This window comes from Schistocerca cancellata, chromosome 8 (assembly GCF_023864275.1).
Source record: "Schistocerca cancellata isolate TAMUIC-IGC-003103 chromosome 8, iqSchCanc2.1, whole genome shotgun sequence".
NCBI lineage: Eukaryota > Metazoa > Arthropoda > Insecta > Orthoptera > Acrididae > Schistocerca > Schistocerca cancellata.
The window spans coordinates 198,540,540-198,562,025 of record NC_064633.1 but is presented as its reverse complement, the minus strand read 5'-3'; the positions used below and the strand labels follow the sequence as shown (position 1 = coordinate 198,562,025).

Here is a 21,486-nt window from a genome sequence, read left to right as displayed (position 1 = left end):
CGAAGTATTTGTACACATTGTTGTCATATATTAATGTTGTATTGACATAATGTCTCCAGTTAGTACTAGCAATGCTTTACCTTCAAGAGTATCTATTGATTTGTCTAAAAAAAGGGAGGGAAGGATATGAAGAGAAGAGTCATATAAACACTTTACAATCAAAAAGCCTAAGCTTCATGGTAACTGTCCTTTGTATCAGAAGCTCCACATGTCAATATGGGTGCCTCTGTAAATGGTTTGAAATATCTAATTATTTATTTATCTAGCATTTTATGGACACCCACAAGCACATTAACAATTCCAAAGAAAGAAATAGTAAACAACTAGTTACATAAACTGAAAGAAAAAAATTAATGATTTTACAACTACTCTTTTGCTTTAGAAGCTGGTTGATGTAGTTCTTCCAGGAATCTGGCAAAAGAATGGAAGGGACAGTCTTTGAACACTATGTGGCCATTGGCTGTGCCACAGTCACAGTTTGGAGAGTCTTGCCATCTCCAACTGCAGAGTGGTAGCTGTTCTCGTGTCCCACATATATCTTGATTCAGTTTTTGCCAGGTGACACAAGAGAAGTTGAAGTCTAGGCATTTGATAGTTGTGTTTTTGACTGACGAGAAGTGTTCCTGGGGTGAAGATGACCATTCTGATTTCCAGCAGCATCACATAAAGAGGTTATGACCAGTGTTTGTTTGAACTGATTCCCGATACACATTGCAAAAATGAAATTGCAAATATCTGCCAAAACACCATAGAAAATATGGCTGACGACTTTTAGGAAAAAATGCCTAGTACAAAAACAAATGTTCCAGAAAGTGACAGGAAACTTCATATGTTTTTAAATGGCTGTGCACAGAAATAATACTTTGGTGGAATTTTGGTTGGCTTTTATTTCATCAAAGAGATTTTACAAAGTATGTCACTTTTTTCTTGAGATTGAGATTTTGGTGCAATAAAGGTAAAATTATGTCTTCCGGATATAATTTATAGTTCTTAAGAATAAAATGAACATGTTGCATTGTCAGTACACTTTGCAACTGTACTTCGACATTGCACACTTCGAATATTTCCATAGACTACAAAAGTGATGGCCTAAGTTCTATTAAAAGAATTCTGTCTCTTTTATGAAGTTATATGGAAACAGAACTCCAAAAGACAGCAATGTGCCAGTCCAAATTTCCAACTATTGTTTGTTTGGCTAAAACAGTTCAGCTCCTCTTACATCTACATCTATAGTCTGCAAACCACTGTGAAATGCGTGGCAGATCATATGTTCAAGTGTATCGATTATTAAGGCTTTTTCCCATTCCATTAATGTATCGAGCGCAGGAAAAGTGTTTGCTTAAACACCTCTGTGTGTGCTGTAATTAGCCTGATCTTGTCTTTGTGATCCCTATCAGAGTGGTATGTAGGTGGTTGTAGTATATTCCTAGATTCATCACATATTTCCAAATGATAAATTCTACAGTGATGAACAACGTGTGGCCACAAATGCCACAAAAATATGGAACACGACATTCTATAGAGTAGTAGTTCTATGGAAAACAGTCAAAACATTGATATGTACCTCTCACAAACTGGGATTCAGTGGGGAAAGGCACAGAGCATGGACTGCAAATGAATGGACACATGCAACATGGCGCAGCAAGTCTACTTCCGTATTGTTATCTATAGCAGGAAGTGTTCAATGTACACACAAAACTAAAGGAAATGTGAAATTCAGGCTGATGATATACACGTCTAGTCACAGCAATGTGACCACGGCATGTGTTTCACATCAGTGTGCAATAGCCACTCACACATGGTAGGTGGCAGCACTAGCGGTGGAGGGTGTGTGAAGTGCATCCAGGGGATGCAGAAAACAGTGCAGTCTTTGTCACACTGTGGAAATCAGCAATTTATCTGACATCCAGAATGGCACAATCATTGGCTTTCAGGCCAAGGGCAGAAGCATTTTCAAAACAGCTAAGTCTGTAAACTGTTTGAGTGCCACCTGGTTAAAGTACACCTTGCATGGGGAAATGGTGCTATCTAAAATTGGCACCAAGGCAACTGTGGTGCATCACTGGCCATAGATGACAGGGGTAAACAAGAGTTGTGGGGGTGTATTCTGGTGAATAGACATGCAATTGTTGAGCAGCTAGCTGCCCAGATGAACCGAGAGGCTACCAACAGTGTCTCCTCTGTGACAGTTCAGCAAATGTTGTTGTGTAAAGGCCTCTGCAGCAGGTGCCTGCTTCATGCACCCATGCTGACTGCTGTTCATCAGCAATGAAAGCTGGAATTTGCACACCAATACTGCAACTGGACATCCACTGAGTGGAACAGATGGCATTTTCTGAGGAATCGTGTTTTATGTTCCATCAGCATGAAATGTCTGAAAGAAAACACTCTGCAACAATCGTTGCAAGGGTCCAAGCTGGAAGAGAGAATGCTATGGTCTGGGGAATGTTTTCGTGGAATTCCCTGAGTATCTCATCATACTGGAAGGCACAGTGGATCGTCACAAATATGCATCTGCCCTTGGAGACCGTGTCCATCCCTACTTGCATTTTTTTCCCCTTTTCAGAATGGTATCTGCCAGCAGGACAATGCTAAGTGTCACGCAGGTCACAGAGCACCATAATGAATTTACCTTACTCCCTGGCCACCAAACTGTTCAGATTTCAATCCAATCGAGAATCTTTGGGACCACCTCAATCTGGCTCATCGTGCCATGGATTTCACTAAAAAACCTACCACAGCTGGCCACTGCAGTGGAGTTGGCATTGCTCCACATCCCTGTCAGTACCTTCCAGAATCTCACTGACTCAATTCCACACTGCAAAAGGTAGTTATTCGGGCTTTTGGCAGGTGGCCACATTAATGTGACGACAGTGTATATTGCTACAGACAACAATTGGGAATAGACTTGGTGCACCACAGTGCATGTATTCATTGGTCAGTAACATAGATTTTGTGCTCTTTCCACAACCGAAATCCAGCTGATGAGAGGTTTTATCGATTGCTACCATATCGTGAACATATTATTTATGCTATTCCTAGCATACTGTTTAGCTAAACACTGTGCTGTAGACAACTATTAAGTTCAACAGCTTCTTTTGGACAGTGATCGTTTTATGAGAGGTAAAATCATGTCTAGTGTCTTATCTTCGTTAGTAACAGGCATTGCATATGCAGTTCTCATGTAAAGTATGTGCTTGCAACATAAAAGATGCAATACTGTAGATAACCCTAGTAGACTGCTCCAACTAAGCAGTTTTTTTCCTTGTTGGGTGTCTGTGAGGTCTGACATAATAACAGTGATCACATCCATATCAGTGTCCCAGAATTCTTCCTAATATGTTATATTAGAGGTGAAAAGTATGTAACAAGTAAATTAGAAAGCAGTCTTCAAAAATGAGCTATTTTGTATTATTTCGTACAAGCTCAATATTTTTTTTTCTTTCTGCCTCTCCCCACTCGTATCACCACCCTTCCCATTCTGCCCGTCTCTTTATGCTCACAAATATATTTTTGTGTGCCATTCAAGTTGCTCACTACTGCTGCATTTGCTTATTCTTGTAACTTAAATTACTTCTCAAGTATTTCATGTAAATTGTATGCTATGGTGATTTATACTGAACTTTGTGGCAGATCAAAACTGTGTGCCAGATCAAGACTTGATCTCTGTACCTTTGCCTTCCATGGGCAGGTGCTATACCAACTGAGCTACCCAAAGCATGACTCATGACCTGTCCTCACAGCTTTACTTCTGACATTCCAGACTTCACAGAAGTTCTCCTGTGAAACTTACGGGACTAGGTCTCACGGAAGAAAGTACATTGCAGAGGCACGACTTAGCAACAGCCATGGTGATGTTTCCACAAAGAATTCTTCACTTTGCAGCAGATGAGCTGTGTCTCTTCAATATACTGTCTTCCAGGAGAGCTAGTTGCGCAAATTTCTCAGAAGAAGTTTTGTGAAGTTTGGAAGGTAGGAGATGAGGTTACTAGCAGAAGTAAAGCTGTGAGGTGGGGGTCATGATTCATGCTTGGGTAGTTCAGTTGTAGAGCATTAGCCTGTGAAAGGCAGAGGTCCCAAGTTTAGTCTCAGACCAGCACACGATTTTAATGTGCTAAGAAGTTTCCTATCCGTGTGTGTTGCACTACAGAGGGAAAAACTTCTGAAATGCAGTTCTTTGGCACAATCTGTGGCAAACATTATTCACTTCATTATTATTATTATTATTAATTTAATCATCTGGTTTTATGTTCATTTGAAATACTTGTGTTCTCTTGTTTAGTGAAGCACTGAATTTTTTCTTGTGTGTGAAAGCATCTTTTGTTTCAATTATTTAATATGTTTTGTCCTTTTCTCATAGGTTCCTGCAGTCTAGGATTTTGTATGTACCTAAGCAATTAAGAGTAAAATGGAAATGTGTTCCTCTTGAATGTTTTGATCCAGCCGCCAAGAAAGTTTTTGACACAAAAATCCTCAATGGCAATCATGTACGTATTTATGTTACTTTGGTTTTTAAAATATGGGAAGAATTAGGTAGGCTTTTTAGTGTTATACACGCACTTTAGACAGGTGCTTAATGAGTCACCATTCTGATCTTAGTGCTTACTACAAAATCACAAATACTGTAACTTATACTTAATTACACATTGTACAACCTGTACTATCTGTTTTGACACAATTAATGGTTAAGATAAATTGGAAAAGAGCACATAAAATCAAATTAAGGGTGAAGAGATGAAAAATTTCACAGACCTATCACAAGTAACAAAATTTTCTGACACACTGTGAAACTTTAAAATGCAAATACCTCTGATTCAAGTGAAATGATGTTTATTCTGGGACAAAAGTAACACCTGTAAAGTAATTCATACTTTTATAAAATACACACTTACCAATTAACATAAGCAGTTTCATATTGAGCAACCCTGGGGAAGGAAGCAGACAAATGATATTTCAAGGGTACTTCCCCACTAGGGTAGCGGTGTTAAAGGATATAAAATTTAAGTTTATTGCTTAGCCAGTTCTGAAGCAGAGTAAAGAAGATTTCAGAATGTTTACCGGTAAAACTGAACTTTTAATGGAAGTGGAAGGCAGTAACACTTTAATCTTAGATTATATCACCACTGGAGTGTTTCAGATAAGTCCTAGAAAATCCAACGAGCCTAATTGAATACCTGCCTGCAAAAACATTTTAACACTCAAAATGCAGATTTTTTGTAGGAGAGAAGAAAAACAAATACACAAGCAAAATGTTTGTGAATGCTTATTCTGCAATTGGTAACCAGTATAAATGAGTTTGCTAGCTATTAATGGACAATAATTGTGACTGTTTGACGTAATAATCAAAATATAGTTGTGTGACATATGTGAAAAAATGTAACTCTATAAAGAAAGTAGCACATTTTTGCTGTTTACGACACTGACACGCTATTGAAAGTATTTAATAGTATGTCTTGGTTTCATTCTGTATAAAGATAATGATTGAGAAACCATACTTGCAATTTGCATTCTGTTTAACAGAATTCACTGAACACTAGAAATACTGTTGCAAATGAATGTTCTGCAATGCTTAAGCATCACACCACTTCACTTTATCTTTAGATTCTCATAAAAGGCTTGATGTTGTTCAGGAATATATATCTCCATATGTCTAACAGACTAGCTTTCTTTTCTGTAGATACGGCCGGGGGCTCTCTATGCTGTCTGAGTAGGCTACTCAAGCTAATTATCACAAGTAGAACTGTACTGCTGTATTTACCTCTGAAAAGTTTTGCTAAGTTTGCAGATTACCAAGGTTGCAAGTAGTAGGTCTCCTCTAGATTTTCCATAAATAGGTTGCCATGTGGGTGGCCATGCCTCTGCTGGAGATTTGTTTGTATATCTTCCTTTCAAAAGAGAAGTAGTTGCTGGTTAGGATAAAGTTAGTAAGGTGTATGAGGAATGAGGAAGTGGGTCTGGAATCTGAAGGATAATGGGAAAGATAGTGTTCAATAGCACGAAGACAAAGGGTGTGAGAGGGTGCTGTATATGAAGATGGCATCAAGAGTGATGAGTAGAGTTCCAGAAGGTAAAAGGGTGGGGATGGTGGATAGTTGGTGAAGGAAGTGTGAGGTTAGATTATGGGCAATTGGTTGAAGGTGTTGGTCAATGAGGGCCAAAATTCTTTAGTGGGGGCACAGTAACCAACCACAATGGGGCATCCAGGATTGTTGAGTTTGTGGGTTTTGGGAAGCATGTAGAATGTGGGTGTGCAGGGTGTCATTGGGGTGAGGAGGGAAATGGATTCGGGGAAGAGTTTCTGGGAAGGGCCTATGGCTTTAACCAGGGATTGGAGTTTTGTTGGATTTTTGGGATGGGATCACTCTGGCAGAGTTTATAGGTGGAGTAGTCAGACAGCTGGCAGAGGCCTTCTACCAGTAGTCACTACGATTCATAACAACAATGATGCAGATAGGATAATTAGGTCAGGATTTGTTTTGAGGTTGTGTATGACTATTATTTCTTCTGCTGAAAGATCAGTGTTCTGAGGAAGAGGCATGGGGAAGGATGGTGAGACCAAGTTGAAGGTAAGGAATTCCTGGAAGGTGACCAGCAAGTAGTTAGGTGGGGGGGATCATGGTTAGATGGTGGTGTGAACTGGAAGAGGGAGGGTTCAGTGTTGGAATTAGGTTGGCTTTGAAAGGAATGATTGGCAGCAAAGAAGTTTTTCCATGGCAGGGATCGTGAGAAGGAGAGTAGGTCTTCAACAAGTCCAGCATATTTAAATTTGGGTGTGGAGCCTTTGGATAGGACTTAAACTTCTGTGGAGCTGAGGATTTTGATGGAAGGGTTAACAACAGTGTTACGGGAGTGCATCGGCTCTGGATTTGATGGAGTTTTGGTGGATGTGGAGAATTGAGGAGGTCAGCTAGGCAGGGTATAAGTGGTATGAGAGGTGGACAAGGAGGAACACTGTGGGTAGGATACGGTTGGATAGTGGTGCCCCGAGGCTGCAGTAGGGTGTCAGCAGGGTGGATAACTTACAGAGGTGGTGTCGAGAATGCTCCTCCAGGTGTTGCAGAGAGTAAGGGATTCAATTTCAGAGATGTGATGTATGAAGCAGAGTTTTCACATAAGCAGTATCTTGTGGAGGGAGCAGAGGTAGTTCTGGGATGCCTGTGCCACAGAGATGTACTTTTGCAGTACCAAGTTTGTGAGGGCCAGGGACTGACAGAATCTGAGAAGGTGAAGGTCATTGTGAAAGGAGAGGTGGGATCCAGAGAAAGGAATTTTTATGGTTAGGCTATTGAGGGGATTTCTTGGTTTAGACAGCATTTAAGAAATAGTATGTGGGACTGGGCTTTAGACAGGGAAAGGACACTTTCTAAACTGGTGTAGGAAGTTGGAGCAAAGGTCCATTGTGTCAAGGATAGTATAAAGGAAATGAGAATGATGTGGAAACAGACAAAATAAGGTGTTGATGCTTGTGAGAAGAGCTGGATAAGAGAAAAGACGTGTAAGCATACATAAGGACATGCAAAAACACACACAGATACATAAATGTACATAAAAATGCTTGAAACTGCATGCAGTTATGTAAAAATACACACAAATATGTTAAAACATATGGAAACATGGGAGGAAAGGAATAGAGGGTATGGGGGTATGTGTGTGTTGTGATAAGGGAAGAGAGAGAGACGGGGGATGCTTTAGATTGCTGATCACAAGTTTGTTTAGCATGGGCAGGTATGGAAAATAAAATAATAAAGTATGTCAGGATGGGGAATGAAGTGGGATCAATAGGAAGAAATATGTTTGTAGTTATCGAAGGACAGAATTTGGGACATCAGATGCTGCAAAAATAATCAGTGTGGTCACGAAGCATGCGTTGTGTGTGGACGATAATTGATGCTGTGTGGCTGAGAAGTTGATGCGGTTTGGAAGATGGTGAATAAACACAGGAAAGAAGAGAAAGGATGGACACTGAGAAGAGTAATCCTATAGAGAATAGTAACAAAGGAAAACATCAGAGGGTTGTGGGATGCAAGAAATGCAGTTCAGCAAAATCAGACCAAGGAAACTCCAGGTTGGAATATCAACAGTGTAGGAAAAGATAGATTGCTACTCACCATGAAGATGGCATGTTCAATTGCAGACAGGCACAATTAATAGACCATTTCTCACCTCCCATCCTCTTTGTTTGCTGTCCTCTGCAGCGCACCCATCCATCTTTCCCTATTCCTCTCCTTTTCCGCACTTTTTTCCCCACCTCCCTGTCTCTCAACTTCTTGACACTGCACCTGTTGGCAGTCTGCTCACACTGCCAGGCAGCAATCCTGTTTCACCCTACCTGTACACTGCTATCCCTTCCCCAACCCACCCCATCCAGATTGCCGAGTCCATTCCACGTGATACTTACAGGCTGGTCTGAGCTGCAGGCGTTGGCTGTCATGTGCATGTGAGGTGTGCTTCTTCTGTGAGTGAATGGTGTGTGTTTGTTTCTCTTTCTTTTTCCTTTTCTGACGTATGCTGTGGTGTAAAGTTTATGTGTAACTGTCTTTTAATTGTGCTTGTCTGCCACTTAATGTGTTACCTTTATGGTAAATAGCACTCTTATCTTTCCCTACACTGTTGCAACACAGGTTTTATTTGTTTTAGGCTTCTCTGTACCATTCTGCAGGATTAAATATGCTGCTTCCAGCTGGAAATGGTGCAGTTTGCTCACTTCATGAATTTTCTTTCATTCTGTTTCAATTTGACTGTTAATTAATTGAAGGTGTAAAAATACTCATCTGAGTCCAAATGTGGTATTCCGAAGCATAAATTATATCATGCCTTGAAAATATCTCTGTATGCTCTTTCACTGTATTGTATTGTAGTATTTTATTCTTTAAAGAGATGGTGAAGTTTATTTACATTCAAATCATAACTCAGGCAGAGCTTTTCACTTTTATGTCCTGAGTAGTGGCTTTCTTGTTTTGTAGTTTATTATTAAATTCTTCAGCTCATCCTGCAGTTTGTTCAGACAATTATTGTGCTAACCCTTTCTGTCTTGAAAGGGTATGCCATGGTTTATCTTCTCTTGGAGCATTTGCAGGTGTCTAGCAGTGATTATGTACGAGGTGTGATGAAAAAAGTAGCAATAATTTTTGTTTTCCTTAAGGAGTCTATTTTTTCATCGACATCAACTTTGTCCTCTTTGCAGTACTTCCCCTCGAATATAGTACATTTGTGCCAGTGCTTTTTCGAATCGTGGAAACACTTTTGGAACACAGTTTTCATTATGGTGTTCAGCTCCTTCAGTGATTCTGTTTTTAGCTAATCACAAGTGGCAAAACAAAATCCTTTCACAGTTCTCTTAAGCCTCAGGAAGTCACAGGAAGTCATGTCCAGTGAATAAAATGACAGAAGAAGAAAACAGTTTTGTCTTTTACCAAAAAAACAATGAACAAGCATTGAGGTATGAATGGAAGCTTTATCATGATGCAGTTTCCACAATTGGTTTTGACACAATTCTGGCTGTTTTCTTCAGATTTCTTCACACAAACAAGATATAACTTCCAGATAGTATTCCTTATTGACCTTATGAACATATCCACGACCACTATCCCATTCTAATCAAAGAAAACAGTGAGAAGATCCTTCACATATGATCAGACCTGAATTTTTGTTTGTCTTGGCTCTTCAGGCAGTTTCCATTAGGACAATTGGGCCTTGGTGTTGATGTCCTACCTATATACCCACGTTTTATCACCTGTTATAATTTCTTTAGAAGTTTTGGATCATTGTCGGCTTCATTCAGCAATTTCTGAATGATGTCTGTGCGACATAGTTTTGGTCGAAATTTAACAATTTTGGACCAAACTTTGCTGCTACACATTTCATGTCCGAAACATCCAAAAAATTGCGTGGCCTGAGCCAAAGGACATGCTGACATCATCAGCAACCTCTCTGGTGGCAATTGGGTGATTTTCCAGAACCATTTTCTTTGCTTCTTCCACATTTTTGTCAGTAATTGATATCCTAGGGTGTCCAGGGCATTTGTTGTCATCTTCGACCCTCTTTGAAATGTTTGTCCCATTTGTAATCTCTTGTCTTATGTGTAATAGATTTGCCAAAAACTGCAGTCAATATTTCAGATGTGGTGCTGCACTTTATTACATTTTCCATGCAGAATTTGTTGCAAATTCTTCGACCCATCTTTTTCGAAAGTAAAATTTCGCCGAATACTCAAAAACATGCATAGCCTTTTCAAGTGACAACAAGAAACTAAATATCCAGAAACAGCTGAAAATGCAAACATATGTCAGGAATATGTGTGCCAACAATAAAAAAAAAAAATGGGAATTGGATGTATGAAGCCTGTTAAATTAAAAAAATCCTGTAACTTTTTGGCTGTACCTCGTATACCATGCACAAAGTTTTTCAACATACCTGAATTTGTTCTGCATTTCTTGTCAGAATTACTAAAATGTGCAGTATTTGCACAAAGTGGCCTCCTGTGTCTCCCTTACAACTTTTTGCACCCACCTGTTCAGACAAGATTTTCCCAGACACAGATTTTTTATTGTGGGCCAACCCGAATTCCATTTGTAATTCTTATTGTTCCTCTTCCATTTATTATGCTTAATATTGTGCTTCTGTCTTTTATTTATATCTTTGCACGTACACTGACTTAGCAACACATGACTTTCGTCTTCCATTGTTACAATGTTTGTGCACCTGGGTGTGGCGAAATTACAACAAAAGAACAAAGTGCTCAACGTACATATGTGCAAACAGTGAAAACCCAGTATTCCAGAAAAGTTAAGGTTACCATGTTCCTGGCAGTAGCTATTCAATAAGTCACAGGTAATTTACACTGTATAATCACAACAAATAACTATAGAAACATACACAATAATCAAATTTATGTGACAAAAAATGAGCCAACAGTGGACAATGAGAGCTGTTAATTGGAATAAAGAGTAATACGTGTTTATTGTTGTAATAGTTTATCCACATTTAACCTGAGACTGAAGTCTTGAGTCTTTAGAACCATTGAGTAAGGTAGATACTGGGAGTAATTTATGAAAAATAGTAAATCCTTAAAATTGTTTGGTCCATAGATACATTTTATGACATGTAAAATAAAATGTCTGAAAGCAAAACTTTAGATGTAGCAAACATGAATACTTTTTTTGTCCCATTAATATCTATCTGCATCTTTTGCTTCTATGCTTTTCCGTCATATCTTCCTGCTGTGGCAGTCTTTCCACTTTTGCACACCTACTGCAGACAATGTCTTTAATACTTATCTCTGTCTGCCTGTACAGTTCTTCAAATGGCTCTGAGCACTATGGGACTTAACTGCTGTGGTCATCAGTCCCCTAGAACTTAGAACTACTTAAACCTAACTAACCTAAGGACATCACACACATCCATGCCCGAGGCAGGATTCGAACCTGCGACTGTAGCAGCAGCGCGGCTCTGGACTGGAGCGCCTAGAACTGCTCGGCCACCGCAGTCGGCTGTACAGTTCTTCCTCTCGAGTGCTCCTTATGGTCTCTAGCACTTAGTTAGCTATTACTGGGTGTCTTGGCACATATCCTATTACATGTTGTAGGACATACTCAAATTTGGAACATTACAAGGGGGGAGGGGGGGGGGGATAACATTGCCATGGGTGGAGCTTGTGTAGCACAAGTTTCTGCCACTAGGCGTGTATAGCGCAACTCATTGTCAGTTCGGTGCCACCTATGTTGTTGACCTGGCTTGTTCTGTTCATCTGCAGTGCTGTTTTGTTCTTGTTTCGTTTTTTTATGATGGCAAGTTTAAGTGAACAACGTGCAGCTGTGAAATTTTGCTTCCTGCGTGGTAAAAGTGCTGCTGAAACTGTTCTAATGTTGAATACAGTATACCAAGATAACACTATGGGAAAAACTTAAGTCTACCAGTAGTGTGCTTGATTTAAAATGGCGACATGTTCACTGATGACAAACCTCATTCTGGATGTCCATCAACTGCCCAAATTGACGAAAATATTGAAAAAATTCGAGAACTTGTGTTCACAGACTGTCAACAGGCAATTGGTCAACTGTTAGAGATTAGTGGGTTATCTTCATCAAAAAAAGATGTGATTTGTGATGCACAGGAGACTGGTTCTTCCACCACTACAATGCGCCTGCAAACACAGCCATCCCTGGTAGACAGTTTTTGGCTAAAAATGGCATTGTTCCACTGCCCCATGCACCTTATTCGCCTGTCCTGGCTCGGTGTGACTTTCCTTATTTTCACACATGAAAAGGGGGCATTAGAGGACACTGATTTGACAACATTTAAGAAGTCAATAAAAAATGAGGGAGGAACTGTTAGCCATTTCTAAGGACAACTACAAAAAAATGATTAGAACAATGGATGCATACAAAAAATGATTCGAATAGTGGAAGCATCAGTGGGACAAATGTATTAGTTGTAATGGAGAGTGCTTTGAAGGGAATAAGGTTGTTTTGAAAACAATTTGAAAATATATAGCTTTTAAAAATAATTCCAGTTTTATATAACATCCATGGTGGAAAACAGGAAAATAAATTAAAGACAGTTAGCTTTTTCACTTTTTTCTCTTCCTCAAATAGTAGATGTAGGTGAACATCTGTATTATATAATCTAAGAATACATAATATTCTTCAATTTCTTAAACATGTCTAGTAACACTGCACCATAGTGTCAACTGATGACCAATATACTGTCATACAAAAGCAGTTCACAGTTATACAGTTGCTCCAAAGAATTTCACATGGTAGAACAAGGTATACTATACTGCAAACCTTTGACAGAAACACAATTATTATCAGATGCACCCAAAGAAAGTGTAACAGAAAGATTGTTCACATAAATAATTTATGTGATTGGGTCACCATTACTGACAATGCTGTTCTTTAAAGGTCAGTGTTGTGCCTGTATGTTTATGATAAAATACAAAGCTATGTAGATGTTATTTCCTCTTGGTCTACTGAATAGTGGTTCTCATTAAATGTGTATAAATGCAAGGTAATTCTCACAGCAAAGAAAGGGTAGCACATGTAGCACATCATTATAAGAATAGTGGTAAACTTCTGAAGCTTGTCACATTGTCTAAGTAACTGAAGATAACACTAAATGGAAATGGAAAGAACACTTGAAATTGACATCAGGAAATGCGAATGGCGTACTTAAATTTATCTGGTGGATTGTAAGAAAAACATGCAAAATTGTAGTGTAACCTATTGCATAGCACCATCCAATTTTTAAAGTCCGTTTACAGTGGACATGACAACAGACATACAAGGAATTGAGATACAGCTGCTAGAGTTTAACAGGTTGTTATAGTCCATGATAAATTATAACAAAAATTCTCAGGGAATTTATATGGGAAACTGTGGAAGAAAGGCGACATTGTTCCCTTGAAAATGTGTTTGGATTAATTTAGTAAACCTTTTCAAAGGAAGACAGTATTAACTTCAATCATATATATCACTTACAGATTAATTTAGAAAACCTTTATCAGAGGAAGACAGTATTACTTCAATCAAAAATACCTTGTAGCGACCATAAGAATAAGATAAGGAATAAAAGAAATAAAAGTTAAGTTTATTAGGGCTTAACGTCTAGTAGACAATGAGATCATTAGAGACGGAGAATTATCTCAGAAAGAACAAAGATGGGGAAAGAACCATTCCATCATTTGCCCTAATTGATTTAGGGAAACATCTTAAAATTTAAATGTGGACACGGATTAGAACCCCACTCCTTCCTCATGCAAATAAAGTGCTTCAGCTTCTGTACCATTTTTCTTGGTAATAAGAAGGTACACATGGAGCCACTTACACAGTAATTTTCCCCTTGCTTTATGTGTCAAATGAATAGGTCAGAACATGGCAAACATTGGTATGAACCACTCAGTGCCCTGCACTGTGTAGTGTTCGGTGGAGTGTATATGTGTATGGAGAAGTGTTCCTTCCTCTGGTCTTTGTACATATATTACTTTTAACATCTCTCGTTGTTATTTTACTGGCCCTCATTGCATTTTAGCATTCTTGTATAGCATTACAGTTCAAAAATTTCCGATTTCTTATTTATTTGTTTCCCCATGCTTTATTTTTCAGTTCCATGTAATACTTTCCCCAGAAACACAGTTTCAGGCAATGTTGTGTGTTTTAGCATGTAAGTATCTAGGCTTAACTGCATCTCAAACACAGAACAAATGTTGCAGTGCTATGGGCAGCCATTAGAAATTACTTATACCTATAAAACTAAGAGGGCTTTTACATAACTGCCCCTCACCTCCCCAGAACTGCATTACCAAAATCAAACTTTGATAATTGGAAAAGGGCACATCAGTGTCAGAACATTTGTGTGGCAAAGAGAAAACAGGTGTAAATTGAGAAAGAACCCCCCTCTCTTCATCATTGATGGAACTGTAAAATCTGTTGAATGACTTTGCAGCAGAACACTATTGGTCGAAACTGCTGTCTTGCCAAGCGACAGTTGTGCGTCAAAGAATTTTAGTTTTTATGACATATCAAGTAGTGAAGCACGGCACTGTCAAATTCAGTAAGGGTATCATATGTTGCCAAGTCATCATCGATATGGACAGTGCTGAACTGCAAAAAGTATGGGAAATGGAAGATGAAATAGAAGTTAGAAATATGAAGAAGAGAGTGAGTGGTTAGCTTTAGAAGTCTGCCACGTTCATCCTAACATTCAGTTTGTTTATCCTTGCAGAGCACAAAAGACTGTATGTTATAAATGTTAAAGATGTCCAAGAAGCAGGGCCATTGTGTTCAGTGAAAGACTTTTGTGAAAATTGCTTATGGAATCACATTGCTTGGAGCAGGTATTTTCCAAAAGAGAGAAAATTGAAGTGACCAAGAAACTTTCATATTCCAAGAAAGTAAAGAATATAAAGAAATGCAGGCTACTGTTTTCTCAATTTCTTTTGCTACCACTTCAAGAAAAGCTGTAGTAAAGGTCATGGCTACTATACAGACAAAGACAATAGATATTGGCTTAGACTTGTATATGTGTAGATTTATATACAACAATGCCCTTGTTCCGAAGCCTGTGGCTAGCCCTAACCCATTTCCAGCAGAGGTTGCCAAAAATTATAGAGACAACCCTTATCACAAAGCTATATGCCCAAAGTAGTTCAATCCTTTCGAGACAGCCTACATCACTATTGCAAAAGGCAGAATCCACACCAAAGAACAAGCAAAATTCAAAGACACCTAGCTTGAGATAGCCTGAGACTCTCAGATAGGAAGACGTTAGTATTAACCCAACAATGATTAGTCAGAAAGGGAACTGGAAATGTGTGCTGGAGAAGTGGCAAGTCTCTTACCTCTCCACTCACTGACCAACAGGCATAACTAAAAACAAGACACGTGGGGAAAAAAAAGTCCCTTCCATTTAGTTGCTGCTGTACTGCAACAGAATGAGAAGAGTTTAAGAACACTTATGGAGGAAGCCAAGTTTTCAGCACAGAATAACCCCTTATGATTAGGCATACAACAGGCATATTTCAGACCTTCTGCAACTGTACGTTTAAAGGCCATATCATCATCATCATCATGAAGGATAATACAGATTGTGAGAATACTGAGGGTGGTGGGACAATATTTGTCCATGATTCAGGTCATTCTGTACCTGTTACCATTACCATTCACCTTCTAGCTGCTCGTGTTTCCACACAATAACCGATTGGTACTTGTATCTCTCACCTGTTGAACTCGTGGATGATTAAGTGGCCCTGCAAAGTCCCTTAGTCGTTTCTCATTCTTAGATATTTCGTATTGCTATGAATATTTTTTATGCTCTGTGTGTGTGTGTGTGTGTGTGTGTGTGTGTGTGTGTGTGTGTGTGTGTGAGAGAGAGAGAGAGAGAGAGAGAGAGATATGAATGTAAAATATTTGTCTTTCTTCATTCAGTCTAATTGTGATTTTATGCTAACTGTGTCAGTTCAGAAAAGTTGCTATGAGCAATCTCTCCCAATGCTGCCCTGTGCATAGAAACATAAAATCTACATGACTCATGTGTCACCTTTCACCCATGATTCATAGTCACGTGAACTCCATTTCTCTAATGCTAATGCCAGCATTAAATAGAAGGCATGTTTGGAGAGTAAGTACCATTTTGTTCTATCACCACCACAGCACTAGTGTCGCAAAGCTGCACATTCACACATGTCTCTCTGGTCCATTGTTTTTTCACTGATGCCCTTACAGCTGGATTGTGTTCATATTTGTTAGTGATTGTTCAAAATGTGTAAGACATTATCTGAACCTGTCGACTGTGAAGTGCCCACTGTTTATCTGAGCCTGTCAACTGTGAAGTGCGCACTGTTATACGGTATTTAAATGCAAAGAATGTTAAGCCAGCTGAAATTCGATGTCAACTTGTAGGGATTTATGGTGAAAATATAATGACTGATGGAATAGTGAGAAAGTGGACGAGACAGTTTAATGACGGATGAACCAATGTTCGTGACCAAGCACACAGTGGACAGTCCTCGGTTGTCAGTGGTGGTTTGGTTGAGAAAGTGAATGAAGAAATTCGAGAAAACAGATGGTTAACAATAAGAATGCTTTGTGATGAGTTTTCACAAATTTCAAAAATTATTTTGCTTGAGACCATAACAAATCACTTAAATTTTTCCAAATACTATTCCTGGTGGGTTCCGAAAATGCTTACAGATGTCTGCAAAACGAAGCAACTTGGCAGTGTTTGACATCTCTTACTCTATACAATGATAAGGTAGATAAGTTCTTAAATACAGTTTGAGTTTGTTATGTCACTCCAGAATCAAAACAACATTTTCAACACAAAAAAATCATGTGTGCACTGGGTTCTGGGATAGACAGGGCATTCTGCTTGTTTAGATGTTTCCCAGAGGTGAAACAGTCAGTGCAGTACGATACTATGAAATGTTGAGAAAACTTCGGCGTGCTTGTTCAAAACAAAAGGCATGGAAAGCTCAGTCAAGATATTGTGTTGGGTCATGAAAATGTACGTTCCCATTCTGCTGTTGTCACTCGAAACCTTACTCAACAATTTGGTTGGGAGCAGTGCGATCTCTCATTGTACAGCCCCTGTTGCACCTTCTGACTACCAATTGTTTCTGAACTTGTAGCATGAATTTGGAGGAAGGTACTCTGGCATCCAGGCGACGCAAAAAATGCAGTTCATTCCTGGCTTTATCCACGTGTGGCATCTTTTTATAAAGAAGGCATAGAAAAGTTGGTTTCCCACTATGACAGATGTCTGAACACTGTAGGCATCTTTGTAGAAACATGGTTTAAGAAATGCTCTTTCTTATAAAAATAAATTTTGGTTTAAAAAAATGTTTTTATAAGTTTCTTCTAAAATGATACTCCCTTTCCAGACATGCCTTGTAGTAAGTGGAACATTGGAACACCTGAATTGTTGCTGAGGGCAGCATTATATATGTTCATTGTAATTACATGACTTTTTTTTCCATATAACTTTGAATTTTATTTATTGCAGGTGATGACAGTCGTAGGCGTCTTTGATTTGTATGAAATGAAGTACAATAATGCTGCAGCATATGGGCTGAAGAATTCACTTCTGCACAAACTGAAAGAGAAGCTTCGTCGGCGAGATGTTATGGAAGGTTTCAATGTTATTGGTCGTGTGCTTCTTGATCAAAGTGATTCTGGCCATATGTCAAAGTTGCAGCTTCTCAGGAAAGTAAGTCCTTTTATTTATTTATTTTTCTCTTAAAAACAAAAAAGAAAAAAAAAGAGAGAGAGAAAAAAGAATGCTGTCCGAACATTATTGCATTGTCCTTCATGGTAATAATAATACAGAATGTATTTGTCACTTTTGTGTAACTTCATTTTTCATAATGTGGCATGTATCCTGAAGGCTTAAAGAATTCCATTTATTTTTTGTTAACATGTTGTCTTAAATAAAGTTACCTTCTTCATGAAACTTCCTGGCAGATTAAAACTGTGTGCCCGACCGAGACTCCCAGGAAGTTTCATATCAGCGCACACTCCGCTGCAGAGTGAAAATCTCATTCTGGAAATACCTTTTTCATGTTACTAGTAAAATTACATTTTGTCTTGTCTTCATCCATAATGTGACTTTAAGTGATATCTTCAAAAGTAGTTCATTTACAGCTATGAAGCTGCATCATATTTGTGCATCAATAAATTATTGTGGCAGTTTACAGTTATTCCTGAGACTGAATATACATGCTGCACAGAAATAAACGCTGAAAAACTTTTTTCAAATTAACAAGAATTGTGAAAAGAAAATATGTAACTTTGTTATATCTAATTTTGTACTTAATTGTTGATAATAACTTTTTCTGACACAGAGTAGTAGTTTAATGAAGTGTTGTCAGATTTGTTGCATTTTAGAGCAAGTTATACATATCTCCGAAGGAGAAAGTTCAAAACTTATTTCAGTCATGAAATTGTTTTAGGCCTGCACTATATAAATATTTATTATATAACTTTAATAATAGATATGACAGAAGTATCCCAGTAATTTAAAGGAAGGAAAAATATACAAGTAGTGACTTTACATTAATTTTACTATTTCTGTTTTACTAGGCCAGAGAAGAAATTAGACAACTTGAGGCAGATTTTGTGAAACTTTCATTTGAAAAGAATCAGTTGAAGAACAAGAAACAGTCTTTATTGAAGCGTATGTACAAGGATGTGATGCGTAAGTAATCGTTCATCTAGCTTAGGTGATCTGACATAAATGAACTTATATTTTTAGTTTGACATGTGAATCATGATTGTTTAATTGGAAAAGTTATTGTAAATTCAATTAAAACTGATTATTGATAGCAGCTGCCTGGACAGATGGAGGTTGGGAGGGGGTAGAGAAGGATACACAAGGCGAGGAGAGGGTAGTGGGATAGTGTCTATCCACAGATGACTCAGTGGCTGCACAACAAGATGAAAGGAGTTAGGTGGAACATATAAGAAGTAGGGACAGGGAGGAGACAAAGATAGAGATGAGGAAAGAGGCAGGGAGAGAAGAGAGAAAGGGAGAGATACGGAAAAGGGGTGAGTGAGGGAGAGAGAATGCCCACTTGGGGAGAGAGTAGGAAGTGTGTCGGGAGGAGGCAGTACATGATCTGGAGGGGGAAGGAATGGTATTGACAGAAGACAGAAGGGAAAATGCAAACCTAAAACTCCACCATCCAGTTGCCAAAAATGCAGCAGATCATAACACAAATGGCTTAAACAGTGACTTCACCATCACTCTTTTTACCCTCTTCCCATGTGGGCTTTCTCTCTCTCTCTGTTTCCCTCTCCCCCCCCTCTTCCTCTTCCCCTCCCTCCCTCCCTTAAACCTCCCCCTCTACCCCCTTTTCTGTCCCTCTATCTCTCTCTCTTCCCTCCCTCCTCATATCTACCTTCCTTTTCTTTCCTCCCCTCTCTTTTACCTCTCTCCTTCTCTTATATGCCCTACCTTCTGATCTCCTTTTGCCTTTTCATGCAGGTGCTGAGTCATCTGTGGAAAGATCTGCCTTACACTATCCCACTACCCTTCTTTGCATCACATGACCTTCCCTACCACCTTCCCACCTCCATGTGCCCCTAGCAGATAATCAACAGTCTCACTGTGGCCACAGGTGTGTACATTTGGGTGTTTGTGTCATTGTGCATGTAAATGTGTGTACTTCCACTATAGAGAGAGAAAAAGTTTAAAAGCTAGTATAAATAATAATTTTCTGTTGCGTGTTTATATGTGTCACACACCAGTCAGCTATAGGTGAGTGCTTGGCTTTCATTTATCTTGCACATAGAAGTAGTAGGTAAAGTTGCAAAAAATTTATTCATGTTTATCCACATCTACATATGCGGGAAAAGGAGAGTTCAGGAAAAAATAACCAAAACATTTTGTGGCCTTAAATTAAAGTGACTCTCATGCTGGTACATTTTTGGCAATGTTGTAGATTCTGTTTTCTTCAAGCTTTGATTCTTATTGCAAGCATTTCTTTTCTTTGCAACCATGTTGCTTTCTTACATGTAAATTCCTGATGTAACTTACCAACACTTACTTAACTCTTTTTATCTTCTTCTTTGTGCATACTTGAGTGGTATCCATGATTACAAAAAGTATAAGATATTCAACTTATTACAGAGGTTTCTGTTTTTAATTTTTTGCTTTTCGTTAATGATGCGTTGTTTCAGTGTAGATAAGTTCACTCTAACTTATTTTACAATCAACTTACAGGGTGTATACAACACGGGACATCTTGGAGATCTGGGAAAACCCAGGAATTTTTTCATCTGGGAGAAAACTGGGAAAATCATGGAATTTTTTAGAATTCTGGGAATTTTTCATTATTTTAGTTTTCAGTTAAATTTTTGTAGTTTTGACTTGTAAGAACCGGTACTCTAACAAAGGATATTACTGTATTTTGCTACTGCAGAATAATACTGCAGCAATGAAACACGAACGAGAGAAAAAACTAAAGTAAAACTTAGGTTGCAAAGGGAATGCGCCGTAAACAGCAACAGAACACAGTTCTCATATAAGCATCTGCCAACAGCAAAATGTGTCGAAGGCCTTAGTAAGACTATGCAGTGCTTCATAACAACAAATTGTCTCCGATGAGCGTGAGGTCAAAACTTTTATACATTAGATTTGTTTGAGCAGTTGCGAGTGGGCTCTTGCGCACGCACAGTTGAGTCGCATATGAGTAGTACCTTCTCTCACTTCTGGATACAGAAGTGTGGCTGTTAGTTGTATAAGCAGTAGCAGCAAGCAACCAGACGCTACCCGGAATCTTACTGGTGCTCCCAACCTGCCAGATTTACCCATGCACAGCAGGCCTCGATCTAGGGACAGAGGACATTTGATATTCCTACTTCCTGAATTATATTCTGTTGTGTTATAAAGATTACCATTTGTGCCAAAACAGTCTCGTTTATTTGATGTATGTTACAATGGGTGCAATATTAGAAAGGCTTATTTCGTTTTATCGAGCAGACAGTGACAAAATAGACATAATCAGATTGAGAAACCGCACCAGTCTTGGGTACTATTTGCATTAATAGCTTTTCCAGTATTAGACAACGAAATTTCAATTTTTCACGTAGCAAACATTTGACAAACTTTGATGATGTAATAGATTCTTTCACAGAAAGGAAAGCACGCCATGTAAAGCTGTAGCAAGATTAGAGAGAGAAAATTGCTAGGACCTAAGGATTGAAGAAATGTCTACTGTTTTGCTCATCTCTTGTCTTTACTGGTTTTATGTATCCCATATTTAATTTTATGTCACACAAAACAGCAGGTTATTAGCTAATAGGCAATAAAGAGTGCAAATTTTCTGAAGAGTTCTTGTCCTTCTGGTTACAAATAATCCCATCCAGTATGAATTGCAAGTTTTTTTTAAAGAGGGTTAGGATGTCAAACCTGTCCTGAATATAGTTTGATGGCATTCATTACAAACTATACATGTTTGAATTCCACAGAACGAAATACAGTGATCTACAA

General features: G+C 38.6%; 1 protein-coding gene across 1 annotated transcript in view; it reads left to right on the top strand.

Moving 5' to 3' along the window:
- The window catches only part of LOC126095465 (uncharacterized), a 53,139-nt gene that overhangs the window by 13,567 nt on the left and 18,086 nt on the right, over positions 1–21,486 (top strand). The window contains exons 3-5 of the mRNA XM_049910256.1: positions 4,361–4,487; positions 17,500–17,703; positions 18,576–18,690. Of these exons, the coding sequence (XP_049766213.1) occupies positions 4,361–4,487; positions 17,500–17,703; positions 18,576–18,690 (446 nt within the window). The remainder of the gene's footprint in view (positions 1–4,360; positions 4,488–17,499; positions 17,704–18,575; positions 18,691–21,486) is intronic.